Here is a 25,701-nt window from a genome sequence, read left to right as displayed (position 1 = left end):
AGGTGTGGGCTGCATGCCTTTAGTCCCAGCAAACCAGGAGTATGCTGGCTACTTTTATGTAAATTTGACACAAACTAGAGTCATTCTGGAAGAGGGGGCCTCAGTTGAGAAAACAATCCTACCAGATTGGCCTATGGGCAGCTGTGCCATTTTCTTGCTTGATGATTGGTGTGGGAGGACTCAACTCAAGTTATGCTACCCTGGGCTGGTGTTACTGGGTTCCTTAAGAAAAGCTGAGCAAGCCATAAGGAACAAGCAGGTAAACAGCACCCTCCATGGGCTCTGCATCAGCTCCTGCCTCCAGGTTCCTGCTCTGCTTGAGTTCCTGTCCTGATTTCCTCCAGTGAGGGGCTGTGCTGTAGAAGTATAAACTGAAATGAACGCTTTCCTCCTCAAGGTGCCTATAGTGTTGTATCGCAGCAGTAGAAACTCTGGTTAAGACAGGAAGGAAGAAGCAGGCAAACTCTCTGAATTTAAAGCCAGCCTGGTCTAGACAGCAAGCTCGGGGCTAGCTAGTGCCACATAGTGAGACCCGCTCTCAAGTCCTGGCAGTGGTGACGGTGATGATGGAGGCGTGATAGTAATGAAAGAATCTTTTAAATGATACCTCTGTAAAAGCCAAACCGAGAACTGGCTAATCAAACATTTGAACGGCTCTTTTTCAGTATGAGGCTTCAGTCACTCCCAGTTTCAAAAGAAAGCTTTTCAGATAGAGTTTGCTGTACCCGGAGGGAGGGCGCACTGTCTCCAGTTGGGAATGGGAAGCAGGAACACAAGAAGCTCCTATTTCTGTAGCAGGATTCTAGATGAGTCAGTCTCAAACTTTTGCTTAGGAAGAAGGCAAATCCGCATGGACAAAATGGTTGTAATAACTGGGCTGGCTTAATTGGGAGTGGACCTATCAGGCATGGGCGTGGGGTACGGTGAAAGAGGGTTCACCAGATGTCCATCTTACTTTTATACTCACTCGGAATTTCCCCCCAAGTTCAAAACCAGAAGACTCCATGTAAATAATAATCTTAAAATATCACGCCACCATCTGGGTAACACCCGGGAAAGAATTTTAACCCAGCAGTATGCTATAAAACCAAAGCCAAGGCTCTTTCTTAATGTGTGTGCTGGCTAACAACTACCTGTTTAAAGGTGGGTTGGAGAGAGACTACAACATTCGTTGTGATTATCCTTGGTTGGTGGGATTGCGGGTGTTTTTGTTTTGTTTTGTTTTAATATGAGGGAAACTTTGAAAATCTCTGACCTGCTATTGTGTTCAAAGCTGCCGTTGCATTTTCTGTGACATCAGCCATTAGAAAGCCTCTTCTGTGGTTGTTACCCATGGGGTTGTGGACGTGGTCTTTGCTGTCCTTCTCTCTGCCTTGGACTCAGGCTTTTCAGAGGTGTGTGCGGGTGAGGTGACAGGCAGCTGCCCCCACCACCATGGCATGGGCATGCATTGGCCACTCTGATCGACATGGTCCTCTAACATGGCTTTCCATCTGCTTTTAGTGACCCAGACATGATTTCCACAAGGGTGATGGACATTAAACTTCGGGAGGCTGCTGAAGGCCTTGGGGAAGACAGTGCAGGTGAGACCCCAACTTTTCCTGCTTTGGGGGAAGAGCTTGATTTGGTTGCACGGAGCTCTCCTCTGTGTCTTTCTTTCTGGAGGAGAATGTCCAGCCCCTGTACCTGGTCTGCTCAGACATTCCCAGCTTCATGCTGTCTCTGGGAACACAACACCCTCACCATATAATGCTGTCTGGTAACATGGCTCTCTTGTTGCTCTGCCAAAGAGTGGGATTTTTGACTGTCTTTTTCCTTTTTGTGGAGGAAAATATGGCCCTGTATTTGACTTGAAAGCAAAGGAGTGGGGGCTGGAGCTGGAGCACCTGCATTTCTTGGGGGTGGGGGAGGTACATTCAACCTTTAAAGATGATTTGCCTGATTGGGCTACACATAGAGGCCAAGGCTACATGGCTCCATTTATCATCCAAAGGTATGCACATGAGGTTTTGTCAAATACAGGATGAGCTTATCCTCCAGAGAAATAATTCCATCAAGAGAGCCTTTGATCCCTGTCTTAGTCAGGGTTTCTATCCCTGCACAAACATCATGACCAAGAAGCAAGTTGGGGAGGAAAGGGTTTATTCAGTTTACAATTTCCACATTGCTGTTCATCACCAGAGGAAGTCAGGACTGGAACTCAAGCAGGTCAGGAAGCAGGAGCTGATGCAGAGGCCATGGAGGGATGTCACTTACTGGCCTGCTTCCCCTGGCTTGCTCAGCCTGCTTTCTTATAAATCCCAGGTCTACCAGCCCAGGGATGGCTCCACCCACAATGGAGTAGGCCCTGCCCCCTTGACCACTAGTTGAGAAAATGACTTACAGATGGATATCATGGAGGCATCTTCTCAACTGAGGCTCCTTTTTCCGTGACAACTCCAGCTTGTGTCAAGTTGACACAAAACCAGCCAGTACAACCCTTCACCTACAACTTTTACAAGGCCTTTATCTTAGCCTTTGCCGAGCCAACTTACAGGTTCGTGAGTCATTACTTCAGAACACATTCTGAGAACGCCTAGTCATGGGACTGGTGTTTATGTCTTGATACAGTTGAAAAGTTGACATTTAAAGACCATAGTCTCCCTCGCTGCACATCCTCATTGGTTCCAGCTGTTTCACTCACCTTGAGTTGTTACAGAGGTCTCCAACCCTCTTCTCTTCAAATTCAGAGTCCCAGGAGTAGTTTTCTTTGAGCTAGGTCAGGAAGGATACCTTCCTGTGACAATGAACCCATTAAGGATAACTCCCCATGACAATGAATCTATAACCAGTTGCCATCTTCACAGATTTCAGTGGACATTCTATTTCATGTATGTGTATGGATTATTTGGCTTATATTAGGACTAGTTTTCTGACATACTTCAGTAGGTACGAATAAATCTAAGTACAAAGTGAGGGTATGTTAAGATTAGCCCTGCGTGGAGAAGATGGTCATTCAAATGGTATTACCTCATGGGACACCAAATTATTGTTTTTTAAAATAAGAAAATGTTATTGCAAGTATTTAGTTTCCCACAAAATAGCTTCAGTAGAGGCCAGTTTGGTCATCATGAGGAATCAAGAAAAACAAAGGCCAAAAAGTGAAAGCGTCAGTCCTTCTGAGGAAAAAAAAAATAAGTGTATAGCACCCTCTCAGAGTGTGGTACTCATGAACCTTAAATCACTAATAATCCATGAGCTAAGAATATAACCTTGTGGCAATTTTTGGTATTCAAAAATCATTATGTTTAATCTATACACACCATAAAAACTCTGACTATTTCCATGTTACATTCTGTTCTACATGTACTTTATGCTTACGGTAACTAGCAAGATTTCAATGCATACTATCAAACTTCTAAAAGAATTAAGTACTGACAAAAATATATTCATATAGTGTTATGCCAAAATGCCTTTAAAAATCTGTACATGTATCTCTCTTTTCTAAGTAAAGTTGAAAGAGAAAAAAAACATTATGAAAATAAAAACAGGGCTGGAGAGATGGCTCAGAGGTTAAGAGCACTGACTGCTCTTCCAAAGGTCCTGAGTTCAAATCCCAGCAGTCGCATGGTGGCTCACGACCATCTGTAATGGGATATGTTGCCCTCTTCTGGCCATCCTGACAGAACATCCACAATAAACAAACAAACAAGCAAATAAGCAAATAAATAAACCTTAAATAAAAATATGTCACAGATTGGGAAAACTGAAAATCACTTTTAAAAGAACTTAGAACCAGCATACATTTTAAACTATCCAAAGTAAGACAACAACAACAACCCTAATTTAAACTTAGCCAGGAACCTTTAAAGATGATTTGCCTAAGCATGTGGACAGATGGCAACATCTGTATTCCTTTGGTGATGCAAATTAAAAACCGTAACCTTAAACTAGATTAAAATTTTAAAAAGGAAATGGAAATGTTACAAGTTTTGGTCATGACCCTTTGCCTTGTAGACTACAAAAATAGTATGGCCACTTGGAAAGACATTTTGGTAATTTCTCATACACTGAAGAATTGGTCTAAGGGCAATGGGAATGTGTGTTTACACAACGACTGAAGGTGACGTTATTCACGATCGCCAAACGTCCTTCAGCTGGTCAAATGGTTCAGCCAACCAGTGTACCTCTATAATAGAATGCTACTCAGCAATGAAAGAGAACAGTTCGTATCAGTACAAATGAGTTTCTAAGTGAAAATTATAGAAAGAAACCCAAGGATTCCTAAGAGGACTAAAGAGAGTAAAAGATGGATAAAAAGGAATAAATAAATAAACCCAATGATTCCTAAGAGAAATAAGTAAAAGACTGTAGAAATACAGTAGGAAAGACACAGAAAGCCAATGTGCAAAATAAGAGTCTTGGGTCCAAGGAGGAGCTACCTTCAGGAAGAGCCATGGCTGGTTTTTATCAGTACAGTAGGACCTGCAAAGCTTCGAGCCATTAGAAAAATAACTACCAACCTGGAAGGCCAAACTTACGGACGACATCTATCTGGCCTGAAGGGGAAGACCTATGCCTGCCACGGATAGTCTCCTTAAATGTTATGAAGTAGAAATTGACAAAGAAAGGTAAATAAAACCGTCATCCATCTGTCCATCCATCTGTTTGTCTGTCTCAAAAATTGTTAGGACAAATTTTTAAAAACTAGTACAGATATAAAATACAAACTCAAAATAAAAAATAGCAGAGCCCAAATTACCATCTCTAAAACAGAGAGGAAAATACACTGTTTCTGTATACATTATGGAAAGTTTATGGAAACTGTCTATATGGAAAACCATAAAGTAAGTCTTAATGGATTTGAATAGAACAAAGTTCAGAGTACATCATCACACTGCAATTAAATTAATAACGAAGAGATAGAAGTTTGCCAAGTGTTTGGAAATGAAGACTCACTTTTCCGTATGACATACAGATCTAAAAGGGTGTGATCGTGGAAATCAGAAAATACTTCTAACCAAATTAAAACACAGACTTGTGATGTGTAGAACTTAACAGATCAAGAAGGAGCTGCCTTCCCTGAGATGTATTTATTAGCATAGCAGAGAAGGTTTAAACATTGTAGGCTTTCCTCAAAAGGACCTTTTTTTTTTTTTTTAAATCTACAAATCTGGCTCTGAGGGTGTAGCTGGAGTGGAGTTCTCACCTAGCTTCCCGAGCTCCAGAAGAGCCGAACTCTTCACAAACCGTTGGTATAATTGACCGAGGACAAAGAAGGAGGCACAGATACTTAACACCAGCATGCACAAGGAAACACCACTGAAGGTGCTGCAGATGCCTGACAGTGTCTCAGTGGTAACTTCCGCCAGTCAATTTGAAATGTTAAGATGCAGGTAAAACCCCTAGTATGTGAGGCCGCGGAACAGACTGAAGAAGTGTGAATGTGGGTCTGTCTTGTAACTGCTTTAAAGAGCTGGGTCACAAAACCTAGGAGAGGAAGAAATTAAAACAAAGGAGATGCTTGAGGGGACCTGTGAATAGAGAGCTCTAGTCTCTGTCCATGCAGTACCTGTAGAGGCCAGAAGAGGGTGCCAGGTCCCCCGAAGCTGGGTTTCCCGTTGACATAAAGTATACAGCTCTCCCATACTCCTTAGCCACGCTCCCACCCCAACTCTTCACACCCTCCCTGAGCAGCACCTGGGTGTCAAGACAGGAGACCTGTTTACTTGTGAGGTGGGTCTCCGGGGGACACCTAATAACCTGTTGACTACTTGAAGGCCAGGTGGTGTCCCTGTCAAATGCAGAGACCTCCTGGGAGACTTTTAACCCAAGCTCTGGATGGAGAGCCATCTGCACACAAGATAAACATTCCGTGGTGTGGACGGAAGTTTCCACCAGACAGTGAGAAAACTGCCATAGAATGTTTGAATGTTTGTCCCCTCTGGAGCCACGACGTTTGCCCTGCTCTTACTGGCAGAATCTCGGGTTATTCCCCCACGTGAAGACGAGGTCATTTGAAGTTCCAGGGAGGACTTTAACATGAAGACAATTAGAACGACCCTCTCTTAAATATTCAATCTGTTCTGTTTGGAATTTACTTAATAAAGGTGTCTTAGTCGGTGGTAGCAGAGTTCTGCTGTGTTGCACAGCACGTTGTACACTCTGATTCTGTTCCCTTTCACCATCCGGTCCTACAGATACCCAGAGAAGGACAAAACATGGCTGAGCTGCCCTGGGGGAGTCATGGGTGTCTGGGTCTGAGAGGCCCCGTGGGAAGGAATGGAGGTGACATCTGAGGAGGGAACTTTGGCCTCAACCTTTCCAATTGAGTAATAGCCACAATTTACTCATTTTTCTTACATACCCACCCCAGCGCACAATTTTTAAAATAAATCCTTAAAATATTAATATATTAAAAATACCACCGGGATTATGACACAGCCTTCACCTCATCTGACATTATATGTGCATTATGTGTGAAGTATATACTATGTGTATTCCAGAGGCTTAAAGAACATGGCATCTGGTGAGAGGAAGGTGGTTTGGATTTGGATTCTTGGCTTGTTTACTAGTTGGAGAGATGGCTCAGAGGTTAAGAGCATTGGCCACTCTTCCAAAGGACCCACATTCCCAGCACCCACATGGCAGCTCACATCCATTTTATAACTCCAGTTCCTAGGATCCAGTGCTCTCTTTGCATCTCTTTGGGCAGTGCATGCTTGATGTACACAGACGTACATACATCTATACACATACAATTTTAATTTTTTTAAAAAAAGTTAGAAAGCATTATTTGTTTCAGGGGTGCAGGTCTTATATGTCATGTCTGTCTGTAGTATGTTGAGTCCCTGATTTCTTTTCACCTGTGCTCCTCACACACCTACACTGCTGGATACTTGTGCTCCTCACACACCTGCATTGCTGGACACCTGTGCCCCTCACACACCTGCACTGCTGGACACCTGTACCTCTCACACACCTGCACTGCTGGACATCTGTGCCTCTCACACACCTCCACTGCTGACCACCTGTGCCTCTCACACACCTGTACTGCTGACCACCTGTGCCCCTTACACACCTGCACTTCTGGACAACTATACCACTCACACACCTGCACTGCTGGACACCTGTGCCCCTCACACACCTGCACTGCTAGACACCTGTGCCCCTCACACACCTGCACTGCTGGACACCTGTGCCCCTCACACACCTGCACTGCTAGACACCTGTGCCCCTCACATACCTGCACTGATGGACACCTGTGCCCCTCACACACCTGCACTGCTGGACACCTGTGCCTCTCACATACCTGCACTGCTGACCACCTGTGCCTTTCACACACCTGCACTGCTGACCACCTGTGTCCCTTACACACCTGGACTGCTGGACACCTCTGCCCCTCACACACCTGCACTGCTAGACACCTGTGCCCCTCACACACCTGCACTGCTGGACACCTGTGCCTCTCACACACCTGCACTGCTGGACACCTGTGCCCCTCACACACCTGTACTCTATCTAATATGTTCCTGGTCATCTTTTTTTGTTTCATCTGAATAGGAAAGAAAAAGTCCAAATTTAAAACTTTTAAGAAACTGTTTGGGAAGAAGAAGAGAAAGGAATCACCTTCACCTACGGGAAACAGCACCTGGAAGCAAAATCCAGCCAAGAGTGAGGTCATCGCCATTGAGGAGTCGGGGCCTGTGTATGACTCTGAAGATGAGTTGGAGTAAGTAGCTTTCATGTACATCTGGCTTGTGAGCCTCAAGAGGAGGGGACGTTGGGCACAGAAGGTGTCTAGAACTCTTATTTCAGTGCCTTAGTATCTTGACAGGTTCCTGAGCCTCCTCCCCTCCTGGGTGATGTGACACCCTTAGGGGTTCCTCAGCACATGGTGTGTCCATTAACTTTTTCAAACATGGGGGTGCTATGTTTTGAAAGGTCATGGTACCTGGGGTTGGAGAGATGGCTCCATGGTTAAGAGCGCTTGTTGCTCCTGCAGAGAACTGTGATTTGTTCCCAGCACCCACATGATGGCTCACAACCGTCTGTAACTCCAATCTGAGCTCTCCGGTGCCTCTGAGAATGTACATGTGTAATACACGTATGTACGTGCGGGCAAATCACTCAAGAGCATAAAATAAAATCTTACAAACTCTTTTTAAAAAGTAAGTTCACAGTAAGGCCTGAGAAGATGGTTCCGTGTAGTAATTCTGTAATTCCAGGGCTCCTGTAGGAACATGGGAGGCAGAGACAGGACACACCCCAGAAGGTGATGGGTGAGCTGGCCTAGGGGTCGTGGTGAATAACAAAGGGCCCAACCCAAACAAGATGGAAGGCAAAGACTGTCATCTGAACTTGCCTCTGATGCATACTTGGGCTCTGTGGCATGTGTGCACCCACCCATCCCCTACACACCCAGAGATATGTTTTTTAAGAGCACAGTAGCTTCAAAACACGATACTATGAACCATAACAGAAACTAGCAAAATCAGCCATAAGCTTCCTGGGAGCCTGCTGAAAATCACACAGCAGAAAGGGCAGGGCTGGGAAAGGGACCCCAGTTTACTTAAGAATGCCCAAAGACCTGGAACAGTACCGGGAACACACTTGAAGGCTGACTGAGTAAGGACTCATTTGCTAGAGCAAGGCCTGCAGACAGAGCAGCCAGGGCTTGTCTAGCCCTAACAAATTAGACACACTGGGGACAGACACTCAGGCGGCTCTTGGGGACAAAACTTGTAACTTGTAATTCCTCACGGTACAGTCGTGTGTCCCTCTCAGTTGCCTGCACGGTCGTGTTCTGGACTTAAGGGAAAGGGGGGAAGCCTGAAATATCTCTTCAACACCAACTCTCATGTCGGGATAAAATGTCAGCCAGAAGGCTCCAGAGACAGGGACAGGGCAGCCTGTCTCTAGAGGCGGAGAAGTTACACTGGCCACTTGGTGGCGCTGTAAGACTGGAGATGGAGAACCAGAGTCATTCCCCCCACCCCCACACTCCCCCGCAGGCTAGCTCAGAGCAGAATGGACATGTGGGTACCTTGTAAGACTGCCACGTTGTTGGGAAAAGGGTCGTCCTGGCTAGCCCACGGAAACTCTAATCCCACCCTATCTCCTGGTGTTTAAGGAACAAGCCTGAGAGTGAAACAGGAGCATAGCTAGAAGGCCAGGCTCTGGGGAACCACACGGGTCGTGTTCTTTTTCATAGGAACCCAGGGAAAACAGGACAGAGCCCTCGATACCTGTCTATGACTAGCACACACAGTAGGAACACAATTGACGTTAGTTCATAAAAGAAAGAGGGTAGAGGTGCCAGGGAAAGACAGCTCAGCAGTTAAGGCTACATACCCTTCTACCGAGGACCTGAGTTCAGGTCTCGGCACCTACATGAGGTGGCTCACAGCTGCCACCACAGGAGACCCAACCCATCTGGCTTCCACTGGCACCTGTTTTGTACTTACAAACAACTGTGCTCACGTGCAACCCCTCCCCCTTGTGTGTGGGGGGGGGTGGGAGGGAAGGAGAAGGGGGAGGAAGGGAGAAAAAGAGAGGAAGAGTGTTTCAGGATTAAAAAAAAAACAGAAAAGAAAACTTTAAAGGTGATTAGAGATTTGGTACAATGAGGCCCTAGAAGGAACGATACCATCCCTTCTAGGTCAACAGTGAAGTGACCCTTTCTTTAGTCTCTTTGAGACTCTCATCAGACTCTGCAACAACTTCTGCAAGGTCACAGGCAGATGACCTGTGCTGGGGTGTCACGGTGCTGGCTTTGTCGGTGACAGCCCCTGGGTCCCTTTGCCTACAGAACATCCTGCCCTCTGCATGTGCCCTCAGTGCCTGAGCTACAGCCTTTGTTCTTCCGGTTCCATCTCGGCTCATAGAGATCTAGATCAACCATTCTCACTCTCTGGGTCTGCACCCCTCTGGGATGGTCACATATCAGATATCCTGAATATCAGAGATTCACATTATGATTCATGTCAGTAGCAAAATTAGCTATGAAGTAGCAACAAAAGTAATTTTATGGTTAGGGGTCACCACAACAGGAGGAACCGTGTTAAAATGTCTCAGGGTTTAGGAAGGTTGAGGACCGCTGCTCTAGAGACACACTAAGATTAGGCATGGAGAGATGTGTGGTCTACCCTTGTATTGAGAGGCCTGGACTCCCAGGGTATCTCAGCTCCATTGATTTTTCTTTCTTTAATGTTTATTTATTCTGTACAGTGTTCTGCCTGCATATACACCTGCAGGCCAGAAGAGGGCGCCAGATCTCATTACAGATGGTTGCTGGGAATTGAACTCAGGACCCCTGGAAGAGCAGACAATGCTCTTAACCTCTGAGCCATCTCTCCAGTCCTACTCCACCAGTCTTAATCCTGAGTGGTTGCTGCCATTACTCCATCGTTTGTACCTGAGCACTCTTGGAGAACATCTGGGTTCAGTTCCCAGCACCTTCATATTTAAAATCTTTATTTACACAGAATTCCATGTAACCTAGACTGACCTCAAATTCACTATATAGTCAAGGACACCCCTAAACTTTTGAGCATCCTTCCTCTGTCTTCAGAGTGCTGGGCTTGTGGGTGTAAGCTACCACACACGGTCTTATGTGGTACCCCAGAATGGACCCAGGGCTTTGTGTATGCTAGGTGGGCAGTCTACCAACTGAGCTACGTACATACCAACTCCAAACACATTCATAACAGTCTTTATTCATTGTCTTATCTTGCGCTATGAAGACTTGCTTTGATTAACTCCCTGGTCATGAGCTCAGCCATCTCTGAAAGGTCCCTTACTTTCCTGCACAGGGAAAAGTCCCCGTCCGGTGCTCTATGCTACTTGGCTTGGGTCTTTTTCACAAGTCATGTTTCCTTCCTGTCAGAGAGAAGTTGTCTCGGAGATCACAGTGTGGGTGCAGTGGCCATGATGGCTACGCGGCTGTAGTCCCTTCTAGACCGCTACTGGGTCGAACTAGGAACTAGGTTTGCTTCTGAGAGAATCCTGAGCAGTCCTTTCACTGACACTTGTAATTCCAGGAAAGTTGAAGCCTCTTGCTTTATGTGTCTGTGTCCTGTTTCCTGTTACACTTAAAAGCTTGGCTTGTGATGGAATTGTTTTTCATTTTCCTCCTATAGCAGTGACTTCTCTTTCCCCATTTCTGTAGTGTTCCTTCTGCCTCTGACACCCCAGTGCTGTGCCACAATGTGCCATCCCGTCTGCCGTAAAATTAGCGCCCCCTCCCAGAGATTTTCCTTTCGGATTGACTTTGTGTCTTGTGCAACACATTGTATATTTCCAAAGACAAAATTGTAACTGTTGTTACCTTAACCCTGCCTCCTCCTCCAGTTCTTTCTTTCCCACTTAAAGAAACCACACTCTCGAAACCACACTCTCTTATCGGCCTCAGTATTCATTTTTATTTTAAAAACCTTTAGCAGGTGAGGCACCTGCTCAGCACATGTTTAGCCAAGCCTCTACTCAAACAGCTGATGTGCCACACTTGTGTGTTCTGGTTTTACTTGGTGTCCCCTGGTAAGCCAGTGCTGAGTCCTCATCCCTTCCATCACCTGCCCCACCCTCCATCGGACACCTGAAGCTCATTTGATTTGACAGCTGCTGAGGGACACGTGTTGTCTGCAATAATGAATGACTGTGCCCATGGTCCCTCATGGGGTTTCTCCCTGTCTTTTCTGACGCCTCTTCCTGTTGCCTCTACTCCTAGTTACACCTGGACTGGAGGTGTTTGGCCAGTCGTTAGGGTTTCCAGAGGGTGGACCCAGGCTATTGACTGTAGGAAAAAAAAATCTACGTGTACATATGGCCTTGGCATTCAGAGATTGTGCTCTCTGGGCTGTCCCTCTGAGTGCCTGTGAAGAAACACCCTTCTGGGCACTCTGGATTTCCACTTGCAAGCTGGCTGTTGCAGGCTAGAAAGGAAACGGGCTAGAGAGAGAGAATATTACAACACAGTTGGACATGCAGTGGGATGGACCACACCTCTGAGTCCCCAGTGCCTCATAGAGGACAGGATGCCCAAAAAGGATGGGGTGGGGCTGGTGCGCACAAGATGTCCCATGCATGCAGAGGCCACTTTCCTTCCTTAACTGACGGTCTCAGTCACCTCCTTCCACCTATTATTCGGCAGGCTAGGAAAGTCTGACAGCTAATTCCCACATCCTCTGAGAGCGTTTTATGAATGTCCTGGGAGTTATTTTGAATCAGGTCCTTAGGCTTGGAGCCGGACTTCCACACTTCGGGTCACAAGCACAGTGGTAGGGTATACAAACTGTGCTAGATCACCAATGCAGGGAGCATCTCTACAGACTTGCAATTCTTGATTCTGTGGCCTGGACCATCCTGGGGAGATGCTGCTGCACTGACAGTTCCCAGCTGACTGACAGCTCCCAGCTGACTGACAGCTCCCAGCTGACTGACAGCACGTTAGCTTAGCCCACAGTCCACACCCTCACATTCCCAGGGTATCTGAGACAGATTCCCACAGGACTCGGCCAGCGCCAGACTTTCTTCTCTACAGACTTGAGACTCAGACCTCACACCTCCAAACTTTTGTTTTGCCACTAAAATCTACAACTTCTAATTTCTTAGGAAAATGCCCTTCTGTAGGTTCTGACTAGCATTTGACATTGACAAGGACAAAGAAGCAACTGCTAACTATGTGAGACAGAAGGCTTTGGTGGGGGGGGGGTAAGCATTCATTCATCTCCTCTCTCACTCTGAGTCCCTAGGATCAGGGACAGGTGGAGATAGCAGAAGCTCACAGTGGCTCTTTTTATCCTAGGGAGTCCAGGGGCACTATGGGCAGCCGGGCCCTCTCCCACGACAGTATTTTCTTTCCTGAATCGGGACAGGACCCTTCTCGGCCCGTGCGGGTGTTCTCCCAAGAAAATGTGTGTGACCGGATCAAGGCTTTGCAGGTAAAGGTTTGCTTGGCACCCTCACCAGGTGTCTGTCCAGTGTTAATCCAAAAGTTTCTAAGTGATCTCAGTTTAGCGTTTTATACAGTTGAGAGTAGGGTCATAGGTTCTTCACAGGTCTCAGGCATGCAAGTTAGTCACATTCTGACTCACTATGGGAGTCAGAGGTGAGGGATCTGGGGACAGACATTCAGGTCAGGGCACTGTGTGTGGGGAGGGTGCTGAAGTTATTTCCTGAATGAAGGCATGAATCAGAGCAGGAAGATTTGTTGCTGGGTATTGTTGATGACAATACTAAGAGTGGTTACTATTCCCTCCATCTAGTTAAAGATACAATGTAATGTGAAGATGGGGCCGCCACCTCCAGGGGGCCTTCCTATCAAGCGGGCAGAGGAAACTGGCATGAGCTCTGAGGATGACGGACTGCCCCGGAGCCCCCCAGAGATGTCTCTGCTACATGATGTGGGTCCAGGCCCAATGATAAAGGCGAGTGCAGTCTGTGCCCTTGAATATTTTCGTCCACTCCTGCCGCTAAACGTTGCTAGAATTCTAGAGGCCCTCCACGTCTCCCGGCAAGAAAGGGAGACGGCGCTGCTGTTCGCTGTGGTTGCCTGGTCAGTCTGATGCCATCTGCCCTTGTGTCTTGTCTTTCTTGTATATAAGATGCCGGAACCCAGAAAAGAAGGGAAGTGACTGCCTCCCCTCCCATGACACTGGCCAGAGCACAAAGAGAACAGTAAACACCGAATAGCATTCAGTTCTGTTCCTGAGTCCTGACCGCAGGAGCCTGTTGGTTTGGGCAAGTCACATGAAGCCCTCTGGGGAAAAGCCACTGTAGGAAGTGATCTTAACTGTGTATGCCCATAGACACCCATCTCACGAGTAGACACCCTAGCATGCTCATGGGGCCATTTTTGTTTGTGGTAAGAACATTAATATCCATTTAATGTATACATATATAGAAGATAAAGGGGGTGGCTGTTTTCCCCATATCAATAAGCTAAGGGCAGATGTAATGGGAATGATTTAAATTATATTGACCCTTGAAAACCAAGTAAGAACAGAGTTTGTGTTTTGATACCTGTGCAGCATACCTGCCTTGAGCATCCTTAGATCACATTCACCCCTGGCTCAGCCAGGGCATTGCTAACAATGTAACTATAGAGTTCGTACTTCTGGGTTGTTTGGAATTGTATTCAGTACCCACTCAACTTTGGTACAGTGTTGCCTCTTCCTCGGCACAAGCCAGTTCTTCTTTTGTACTGGTGAGTCCCCAGAATCTTAGTGATGAGAAGTCAGGACTGTGGTGTAGCTGGTTTTAAGTCCGCTCTAAGGGTTGGGAATCCCCATGGGACTGCCTAGAGTATTATTCCCAGAATTTGGCTTTAGGGAGAGCTTGTCCCCACTCACAGTCAGAATGGGGTCTGGAGCCAGTAGGTGACCAACCCACACCTGCTCTCCAACTCTAAGAAGGGCTGGATGATGGGAAAAGTTGCCTTACTCTGTGGAGTCAAACTGTGCCTGTTAGCAACGTAAAACACCCCTGTGTATAACTGCATTGTTCCTTTTCAGAATTAGATCTGGTTGTGTGTCAGGCTCCATTGTGGGGAGCTACCTGCTGGGAAGTAAAGTAAACCTTACTTTACCTTCCTTCTTCTATCTCTTCAGTCCTGGGCTTGAGTCTCTGACTCACAGTAGCCGGTTTGGTTTTACCTGCAGTTGGCTGCACAGGGTGAGATGGGGTTGTAGGGAAAAGCTTCATTACTTAAAAACGGAACTCAACTCCAAACCTGATTGCCCCTGCCATGCATGAATTTTAATTAGCCAAATGGGGTCACTTGTGCTGGGCCCACACTCACCTATTTTTTTTTTTAATTCCTATGGTTCTGACTTTTTATTTTAAAATAAGCTGAGGCTTTTCCAGTCATTAGGTAACACACCCAGTCTGCTTTCATCATAGGAAACCAAAGTTTGGGAGTGGTGATACACAGTTTTAATTCCAGGCAAAAACAGATGGGGCTCCGTGAGTTCAAGGCCAGCCTGGTCTATGGACTGAGAGTTCCAGGACAACCAGGGCTACATAGAAAAACTTTATCTCAAAAAACAAACAAACAAACAAAAATGTTAACCTGATAGTAATATTTAGGTTCAGTGCTCCAATAGAAACATGCACGTAGTTATTATTATTATTATTATTATTATTATTATTATTATTATTATTATTATTATTATTATTGCTGCTGTTGTTGTTTGCATGCTTGTTTAAAGATGGTGGGGTTGTCCTTGGAACCTAGAGGGTGGATCCCAGATTCTCTCTCTTGCCCCTTGTACTGGCTGGTTTTGTGTCAGCTAGAGTCATCAGAGAGGAAAGACCCTCAGTTGAGGAAATGCCTCCATGAGATCCAGCTGTAAGGCATTTTATCAACTAGTGATCAAGGGGGGAGGGTCCAGCCCATTGTGGGTGGTGCCATCCCTGGGCTGGTAAACCTGGGATCTATAAGAAAGCAGGCTGAGCAGTCAGGGGAAGCAAGCCAGTAAGTGACATCCCTCCATGGCCTCTGCATCAGCTCCTGCCTCCAGGTTCCTGCCTCATTTGAGTTCCTGTCCTGGCTTCCTTTGATGATTAGCTATGGAAGCATAAGCCAGATAAACCCCTTCCTTCCCAACTTGCTTTTGGTCATGGTGTTCGGTTGCCACAATAGAAACCCTTAGTAAGACATCTCACATCTGAGCCTCATGTGTCCTAACATCTGTGCTTTGCTGTAAATCACAGCTTTGCAGGACAGCCTGCTGATATTCACTCAAAGGAGAGGCTCCCAGTATTCAGTGGGGCAGGCATCTTCGGGGGTCTCTCTTTCTTCCACGTGGCTACCAAGTGTCTACCAAGGGCCTCTTGTCGCCGAGGCAACACATTTCCTCACAGCTGACTGCTAGTTCTCCCCACCCCCGGGGGGTATGAACCTGTAAAATGTCTGTAACACATCCTATGGTATCCCAAAGCCAGACTCCCTGTGAGGCTGTAAAGACCCTTTCGAATGAACAAAGAAAGCTTGCCAGATAAAAGGGAGCCTCTATGCTTCCTGTGACCTGCACCCTGATGTCTCACCGCTGGGCCATCTGACAAAAACAACAGGTTCCTCCACACCTAGTTACACTGCGGAGCTAGTCTGTTTTGTTAATGAAAGTAGCTATGGAAAGTCTTCCAGTGAAAAGAACCCTGTTCAGGTGGCCTTAGAGCTGTTCCTACCCTTTGAACTCTCAGTCATTTGCTCTAAAGGGATATTCTAGAGCATTCCCTGTCAATTGAAGGTACTCTGTCCCAGGTACAGTCTAAAGAGCGTAGAAGCACTCCAAAGGGGAGCAGACTCCACTCCTTGTCACTAAATTAACGCCGGGTGTGTTTGTTCCTTGTACCATGAAGATCCTAGTGTCCTCACCCCGGCCGCAGTCTCCCGACCACATGAGCGATGCCTCCGTCTCGTCTCGGACCTTGGATGGCAGCCTGGCACCCGTGGTTGACTTCAGCCATCCCCCAGAATTCTCCTCCTGCCTGGACAACTCGGCAGCTAAACACAAGCTCCTGGTGAAGCCCCGCAACCAGCGATCAAGTAAATTGAGGCGGCTGTCTTCGGTAATTGGCTTTCCTCCTCTGTGTATGGATGGGGTGGGCAAACATGGCGGTCTTACCCTCTGCCTAGCCTCATAGCCCTTCTGAGCACCTCCATGGTGGGTAAGATCACACTGCAGACGTTAGTCTTGTTCATCTTTTGCACCTTGAATCCGACATGTCTCCCTTGCATAAACACCTTCCATTCTTGGACTCCTCTTACTCTGATGGAGCTTAGATGCCTCAGCTCTAGAGAAGGGGAGGGGTGGAGGTCAGGGCAAGAATGGCTAAAAACACTGTCTCACACTAAGAAGGACTTACAGAGTAACAACCTTCCCTGTCCTCTCCTCAAGACACAATCTCAGGTGTTGAAGATTTTATGACAAGCTACACTGCAGACAAATGGCAGGGCCCACATGGGTTTCAGGAGCTTCCTGAAGAGAGTGAGTTTTCTGTTTGGCAAATAGGAGGTACCTTACTATCTCAACTGACAGGGTTAACTTTTCAGGAGTCAGTACAGGAGGGAGAGATGGGAGGGCTGGGGGTATCTTCCAATTATGTGCCACCTAGAAACCAGGGCACTTGTATCTATTCTGTGTGTCTAGTGTGTAAGCAGAACCGCATGCTATAGGAACTTGATGAACTCCAGACATGCCTGAATGCATATCGAATGGATATGTACCATTCTAAGTACCATCTTCTCTTGCTCCCCACCCCCAACATTGTTGCAACTCTATTGAGTTTTGAACTTGACTTCATCCTGAAATCCCATTTTGTAAAACAACAACAACAACAAGTAAGTCAACCTGGGAAAACATGGAAACACAGTTGGTCCTTCATTTAAACCCCTTCTTCCCCCCACCCCCACTTCCTCTTCAGTGATTGACAGAGAGCAGGCCAGACTCAAGTTCTCAGAGGTATTTTCCTGTGTTCCTGTTTGCGTCTGGAGTCATGCTAGAGGCGTCTGCCCATCAGTGTACACAGCCACCTCGCTGGAGTCCTGATGTCCCTCTTCCACAGAGGCCTCTCATGCCCTGACTGGCTTTCATTTGCTCCCATATTGACTGCAGTGATGGAAAGAGTCACACACTGCCCCTTCAGCTGCCATGCAACCACAGGTCTTTTCCACAGAGACCTGGTCTGGGGGCTCCAGTGAGCAGGGAGGTCCTACTTTCCTCTCTCTTTTGATCTCCCATACCATATGGCACCTCTGTCTCCCCCAAACCCAGACACGCAGGCATCCTCAGAGTCCTCCAATGATCCCTTCTACTCCACACTGCTCTCCTTGCTAGGGTGTTCTCAGCTGTGTCGTTGGGGTGTAAGTTCCCCACTCTGTGGCATGAAGATACTAAATCGTTCATAAGCTCGAGAACAGCGGTTCTCAATCTGGGGGCGGAGTGGGATGACCCTTTTACAGGGGTCACATATCAGACACCCTGCATATCAGAGATTTATAGTTCAATTCATAACTAGCAAATTTACAGTTATGAAGTAGCAAGGAAATAACTTTGTGGTTGAGGGTGATCACATGAAGGACAGGATTAAAGGGCTGAAGTATTAGGAAGGTAGAGATCTGCTGGGCTAGAGAAAGTTCAGGGGGTGGGGGGACAGGAGAATGGGGGCTGGAGAGATAGCTCAATAGTTGCCATACAAGGCTAAGGCTAAGAGTTCACATCCCCAGAACTCACGTAAGTGTGTGTACGTGGCAGCCCCCCTGTAAGTTTAACCTCAGAAGGTCCCTAGAGCAAGCTGGCATAGGAAACGAGCCGTATCAGTGAGCTCTGGGTTTGACTGAGAGACCCTGCCTCAATAAATGAGGTGGAGGATAGGTTGAGGGTAATTGCAGACATCATATATGCAGGCACCTATGCATCCACAGAATGTATGCAGAAACATGCATACAGTCACACACAGACACCACACGCAGAAGCTCACTCATGCATGTGCTCACGCACACACGCAAACAGGAAAAGAAGACAAGAAAAAAAAAGGAATAAAAAGTATTCTCGTTAAACAAAGAAACTTCTGTCTTACACAGCGAAATGCTGGATGTCAAGGCTGATTTTTATTACAAAGTTGAGACACACTTGAGTACATCTGGCTGAGCCATTCAGCCCCTACCCTGCTTGTAATGGTTCACACCTTCAGTTTCTTACACCACATGGTCCTCAGGCCCAGCCAGGCTGTGCCAAGACTAGGGAATGTTGTCAATGCATTTTAATAGGAGCACTGACATTGGGTGACTAGTTCTGGTCTGGTGACTGGGAAAACTGCCCAAGGTTATGACCCAGAGCTCAGACAGAGGCTGCCTCCTCTCAGCCCTGCTGGACTGTTCATGGGTTGGCAGCAGCATCTTCCAGCACGTGCATGCGTGCGTACACACACACACACACACACACACACACACACACACACACACACACACTGTATGGTGTGCTGTGTACTTACTTCCTGGTGATGCAGGTATAAATGTTAGAGCCTCCACGGATTCTACATCATGGTATAGGCTGAGTATTTCTGAGTGGCTCCAGAGTACCAAACCACAGAAGGAGATGCCAAAGGAGATTTCCTAGATGAAGTGGATACAGCATACCCTGGCAGTGATGGAGAGGTGGAGCCCCTTCCTGCTGCAGCTAGCCAGAGGTCCTAGGCCATACAGCTGGGTTTTTTTTTTACCCTTTGGGTTCTACTCACTGTCTACCCCCTCTGAAGAGCGCAACCCCCAAGCCATTCTTCACCCTGCTTTATTCCCTCTGGTCACCTCCTGTGCCTGCTGGTAGCCCAGCTGAAAGGGGTTCTACCTATACCGGACCCCTTCTGTCTGGGTTCTGTAACTGATGGTTTCCAGTCATCATCCCCATGCCTCAACATCAGTGATTTTCCACAGTAGCAAAAGAGCAGTAACAAGAACCTGGAGCTTTTGGGAAAACAAAATGAAACCCAGTATAGATTTCTTCAGCTTCTTTTGAAACCCAAGAGAATTGTGAATTTTGGCAAAAAGTTAGCTTAGGCCTCTGGTCACAAACATCCCGGACTTTAGCAAGCAGATGCCAGCTGTTCGAGTAACAGCCGGGGATGTTGCTCGGGGTTAGAGCACTCACCTCACTGTGCAAGGCCCTGAATTTGGTCTCCAGCATCACGAAGATAAAAATAAAACCCCAGCAACAAGAGCCAACTCTAATGCAGCCAAGGCCACCTTTCCTACCTGAGAACACAGAACGGTGGAGCACTGTTTAGTGCAGCCCCTGAGTGATTCCCAAGGTCCAATGTCACGAGCATTTTAAAACCATCAACTACAGGACCGTTAACCCTGGATCGTCTTCACATACTGTCTTTGCAGGCCCTGAATCCACGTGGATTTTCATTTTCTCCCTGAGAGGAGGGCTTGAGTGTGTGGTAACCAGGAGGAACCCAGGTCCAGAGTCCACTGAGCTTTCAGAAGGAAGAATGCCGCAAGGCAGTGTAGGTGCACCAACCAGAGGCCAGAGCAGGAAGCATCATGAGCTTGAACAAGTTTATCTGTGGGAGATAAAGCTTGAGGGGTGGCACAGCTGCTGGCAGACTGTCCCAGAGACAGATTCAGGGACAGCTCAAAATTTGTTCTGTGGCTCGAGATTCACAGTATTTGGCCTGATAGAAACGACTTCTTAAGGAAACTATATCATTTTTCTATGAGGGCAGGCCTCTGAGAGGGATGTCATGGTACGTTGGTGCTGAGCCCAAGACCAGGACGTGCCTGTTCACCTTGGAATACCTGTCACCATAACTTAGCTCAGTCTTGAGCAAAATTCCCATGCCTTTGGACTCCAGACTCTCCAGGTCCAAGGAGATAATGCCGACTCTTTCCACACTCAGATATGACTAGGGTGAAACAAAATTAACATAGAACACAACACAGATAGTTTCTGTTTGGTCCTTGTCCCTCTGTTTGGCTCTAGACAGGCACCCATTTGGACACATGAGCTACTGTTTTTGTTTGTGTGTTGTTGTTTTTTTTTAAGGTAGGCTGTCACTACATACAACTCTAGCACTTGAGATACACACACACACACACACACACACACACACACACATACACACACACCAAGCTTTCTGACCTCAAACTCATAAAGATCTGTCTGTCTTCCTCCCTAGTGCTGGGACTAAAAGTGTGCAGTAATGTATCTGGCTGGCTGCATGAGTTGCTTTTTGCTTGAGGGATTAACTGCCTGGATAGGCTGGATTTACGAACAAGCTTCCATGTAAACTCACAAGGGCAGCTGAAGAGCCTGTGGACCCCTACTTCAGCACCAGCCTTTGAGAGTTACTTTGTTGCCTGCATCACATTTAGCCCTAGAGGAAGCAAGGCTGTCTAATATTGGCTGCCATGATAATCTCTCACCTCTGTTTCCCCTAGAGGGCACAGTCTGAATGCCTGAGTGACCTGTCGTGGACCTTAGAGGAGGAAGACTATGGGGAAAAGCCATCGCTCTACGTCAGCATGGAAGAGAGCCCAGATGCCAGGCAGCGGGATTTGATGCCGGGCAGAAGGTCTGAGTTTGGGGGACCTGCCACTTTGCTGTCACCTGGAGGGGCCTGTGCCAGGCGTGCTCGCCTTCAGCACAGCATGGCAGTCAGTGCCAGCATGGAGGAGGGGGGCTTTCCTCGAGATGAACCCTCAAGCCTCCCGGCTACACCAGAGGTCACCGAGCCCATGGCGGTCTCAGTTCCATGCCTGAAGAACCCATCTCTGCCAGAAAGTTCTCTGTACCATATTCCTCATGGTGAAATCCAGAAGGAAGAGCTGTCCACTGGAGGCCTGTGTCCCCTAGTGGTCAGTACATCAGAGGAGGCACCTTGTGGTTCTGGAGATGCCGAAACCCCACTATCTACTGATGTCCCTGAGAGGGATGTGGTACCTTCCAGGGAGGGCTCTGCCCCTCCGGAGGGAGACCCAGCATTTCCTGAAGGAGACAAAACACTCTCTGGAGGGGATACTATACCTCCTGAGGGAAACACAACACCTCCCAAGGGTGTCATGGCAGCTCCTGAGAGAGATATGTCACCTTCCAAGGACAGCATGTCACCTCCCAAGAGGATCATTGCACCCCCTGAGGTAGACATGTCACCTTCTGAGGTAGACGTGGCACCTCCCAAGAGGATCATGGCACCCCCAGAGAGAGGCATGTCACCTTCCAAGGGAGATGTGGCACCTCCCAAGAGGATCATGGCACCCCCAGAGAGAGGCATGTCACCTTCCAAGGGAGATGTGGCACCTCCCAAGAGGATCATGGCACCCCTAGAGAGAGACATGTCACCTTCCGAGGGAGACGTGGCACCTCCCAAGAAGATCATGGCAACCCCAGAGAAAGACATATTACCTTCTGAGGAAGAGGAGACACCTCCCAAGAGGATCATGGCACCCCCAGAGAGAGACATGTCACCTTCTGAGAGAGATGTGGCACCTCCCAAGAGGATCATGGCACCCCCGGAGAGAGACATGTCACCTTCCAAGGGTGACATGGCACCACCCAAAGGGACCATGGAGCCTCCTAATGGGGAAGCACCACTTCCAAAGGAAGACATACCACCTGCTGAGACTATCACTGACACCGACTTGGAGAAACCTTCAGATACAGAGAGACCAGACCAAAGTGTCCAGAAGGAGGAGGAGCTGACCCTGGTGGTACCCAGGCCTGAGGGAGCCGGGACAGAATCTTCCACGGTCCCTGCCCCAAGCCCTCCGGTACCCAAGAGCTGCCTGAAGCACAAAACCTTGGTTGCCAGTGGGTCCCCCGCAGAGTCTCCTCTGAAAGAGCCCAGTCCAGCAGTCCAGGACAAAGCAGTTGTGCCTCCGGCCCGCGCCAGGCCCACACAGGCTGCCACCTCAGGAGGTCCAGAGAGGGCAGCCCTGGGGAGAAAGAGCGAGCGGAGTGTAGAGCCACAGCGCAGTAGCGTTAAGAGATTCTCTGTGACCTCGAGCAGGGCACGTGCCCGTGCCAGCAGCTCTCGCCTTCCGGAATATTCTGCGCATGTGCCTGCAGGGGGCCGTGCACCCTTGCTACGGAGTAGCCTTGTCTGGAGGAGTGAGGCAGCACTTGATGACCTCCAGGTGCTGTCAAAGCCACAGGACCGGAAGACAACGGGTGGTAACCCTCAAAACTCAGGGGATATGGGGGCCGGCCAGGCAGGACCGGGCAAGAGCCTCCAAGATGCCGAGCCATGTGCTGCCTCCTCTGTGCAGGAGCCAGCCCCTGGGGAGGACCAGAGCCCTTTCCCAGTCAAACTGCGGTCCACCTCACTTTCACTCAAATACAGAGACAGCTCTACCCAGGAGGCCAAAGCCATCAAGAGGTACAGCGCCGAAGTCAGGTTGGAGAAAGGAGGCCTGGCTCTGCTCCCCAAGGATGAACAGAGTCATGCGGGGGCTGCTCCCGTACTGCGAGGCTCCAGGTCCCCCAATGGGCAAGGGAAAGGAAAGTCCAGGTCTCCTGAGCAGCCCGGTACCAAGCCGCCCCTGCCCAGGAAGCCACTTCTGCAAAGCCTTACCTTACCATACCCACCCGCAGGCCTGGATGCCAGCCCTGGGGAGTCCGAGAGACTCATAGCGGTCACCCTGCCTCCCGAGCCCAGGAAGGAGAAGTCGCCCCATCAGGAAGCTGGTAAGAGCCTCCAAGATGTTTGTTGTTGGGAATAGATGGGTCACAGGGAAAACTGTGTTGCTGGTATGGTCACAAAACCTGTAAAAACAGGTTCAGACCTTAGTACAAAGAGAATTGGAGGACAAGGTCAAAATTTCTTAGCAACACTGACGTTTTGAAAGCTGGGGAGCTGAGGCTGCCGCTCTTGCCTGCGCAGCGTGGGAAAACAAAATGTCGGAGACTTAAGAGTTGGAACCAGAGCGATGGCTCGGTGGGTAATTGATTAACTGCTCTTGCTGCCCCAGAAGAAGACTGGAATTTATTTGGTTTCCAGCGAACTGGTGGCTCACAGCTAACTGCCCCAAACTCCAGCTCCAGGGGTTCTGGCCTCTCCAAGCACCTGGGCTCACCCGTGCACATGCTACAAGCAGATAAACCTGTACACATAGTTAAAAATAAATATTTTAAAGGGATCTGGAATTATTATGAAGATAGACGGTCAAACACCAGGCTTTTGTGTGAATGCAGAAACAATAATATATGTTGATATAATAGGGCAACCAGAAATCTGATTTGTGGACTATTCCCAGGTTCTAAATGGGGTATAAAAATGCTTCTCCTTTATGTCTCAGAAAGTCAACGATGTGCGTGCTAACTAATTTTGATATAGGCTTTCCCTAGGCCTAATCTCCTGGGTTGTAAGAGTTCTTCTGACCCTATTCCCCGAGAAAAACTTTATTCCTCTGTCCTAATCAGGCCTCTACATGGCCTCACGTGGAAATCATACTGCTTGTGACGGTCAGCCTTTACTTCCTGTCCCCTCAGGGAGGTGATGTGAAGCTCAGGACACTGCTTAATAACCTTTAAGAGACACTGTCTTTAAGATGAACGGGACAACGTAAGATGAGCCGTGTCCCTCTTTGATTTATTTATGATATTTTGGATCAAAAAGAATCTGTTGGAACTGGGTAACTGCAACTCAATTAAAGAGGTCACTTATTGCTGGCTATGTTATTAATGAAAAATAAGACTATACAACTGTTGTGTGTGTGTGTGTGTGTGCGTGTGCACACACACAAGCACACAACACACATGTTTGTGCCTGTAACAGAGAAATTGAGGCCTAAGCAACAGTTTTTCCATGGCAGATTTTATTTTAAAATGTTCCAGGCTATTTTAAGCCCAGGAGTCCACTTAAGTGCCACACTGTGGGACAGCGAGGAAGCCCAGTTTGGTGGCTCGCTTCAGAAATCCAGAGCCCTTTAAGGCAGCTTCAGATAAAGAAAAAACGTGCTCAAGGGAACATCGGCAACACAGGTTCAAAGATAAGCTGATGCTCTCTGTGTCCACACAAGACGTTCGATACGCGTGGTGTGGATACAGCCTTTCAAGTTCCTAAGGGACAAGAGAGGTTCCCAGCACTTTATAGGGGAGCTTTCCCGGTCCTGGATCCTTGCCTCAGCCAGGAACTTTTGATACCACTATATCAGCAAGGGAGTCTGAGGGAAGGGTCAAGTCCTAGATGATGATCCGCTCTGTACAGTTTCAACGTGACCCTGAGGCAGCTGTAAAACGATTCAGAAAGTAGTTTTAACAGCAAGGAGGATTGCCATATAGGTGAAAGTTTAATATAAATACCATCTGCTCTCATGGTCCAGGACTGGAAATGTCTCTCAGGGGCCTAATGAGCAGAACTCAGGGTCATAGTTGGAGCCAGAAAGGAAGAAACCTCGGGGGCGGCGTTTGGCCTCTATTTATTTATTTATTATTTTTCATACATGTAGGCAGCCAAAGGCAAAGGAAACAAGTATTGTTGTTCACCAGAGACCTTGGGCATATCTGGCTTTCTCTGAAGTTGATACGTTCCTGAAAAGGGCACACAGTCAGCCCTTCAGGGAGGGGATCACCCTGGACTGGCCTCTTATTTATGTATGACCTCTTAGACACTCTGAAATATCCAGGATAGGCAGAAGCAAGAGGATTGAGTTGGAGGCAAGGTTGCCTTAAGTAATGAGACCCTGGCTCATGGATGGATGGATGGATGATAGATAGATAGGTAGATAGATAGATAGATAGATAGATAGATAGATAGATAGATAGATAGATAGATAGATGGTAGATGGTTGGTAGATAGTTGGTAGATAGATAGATAGATAGATAGATAGATAGATAGATAGATAGAGTGATAGAGTGATAGATAGAGAGATCTTGCTTAAGTAGTAGAGAGTCATCTTTCCCATCTCTGTGTCTTGGCATTTCCAGTCCATAGAAATAACAACTGATTTCCAAAGTAAATGTATTTGGGCCCCTCTGCTGGGCACAGGTTATGATTTAGATTTTCCTGAGAAGGGAAAAGAGGGGTTTCTCTCGGTCTCTTAGGAATCTACCCTCTCAGAGACTGTGAGATGAGCTCCAGGACTGAGTGCCGCCTGGTCCCTGTCCCTTCCATTCTAACAAGGGGTCTACAGGCTGCCTCAGACCAGAGCAGAACCTCAGGTCTGTGTGCTCGAACTTCACCTGGGTAACAGTCCCCACTCTCAGGTCACTGATGTGG

At 47.6% G+C, this 25,701-nt stretch overlaps 1 protein-coding gene across 2 annotated transcripts in view; it reads left to right on the top strand.

The window, feature by feature from the left end:
- Nucleotides 1-1,513: 1,513 nt before the first annotated feature.
- The window catches only part of CRACDL (CRACD like), a gene marked incomplete at its 5' end in the record, with an annotated part of 39,466 nt that continues 15,278 nt past the window's right edge, over nt 1,514-25,701 (top strand). For both annotated transcript variants that reach the window (XM_080917382.1, XM_080917381.1), the window contains 6 exons: nt 1,514-1,583; nt 7,543-7,711; nt 12,785-12,920; nt 13,245-13,406; nt 16,342-16,551; nt 20,924-23,168. In XM_080917382.1, the coding sequence (XP_080773508.1) occupies nt 1,514-1,583; nt 7,543-7,711; nt 12,785-12,920; nt 13,245-13,406; nt 16,342-16,551; nt 20,924-23,168 (2,992 nt within the window). The remainder of the gene's footprint in view (nt 1,584-7,542; nt 7,712-12,784; nt 12,921-13,244; nt 13,407-16,341; nt 16,552-20,923; nt 23,169-25,701) is intronic.

Source organism: Micromys minutus (genome assembly GCF_963924665.1).
Source record: "Micromys minutus genome assembly, chromosome: 5".
Classification (NCBI taxonomy): domain Eukaryota; kingdom Metazoa; phylum Chordata; class Mammalia; order Rodentia; family Muridae; genus Micromys; species Micromys minutus.
Note: the sequence above shows the minus strand (reverse complement) of the source record. Positions and strands in the feature narration are given on the sequence as shown.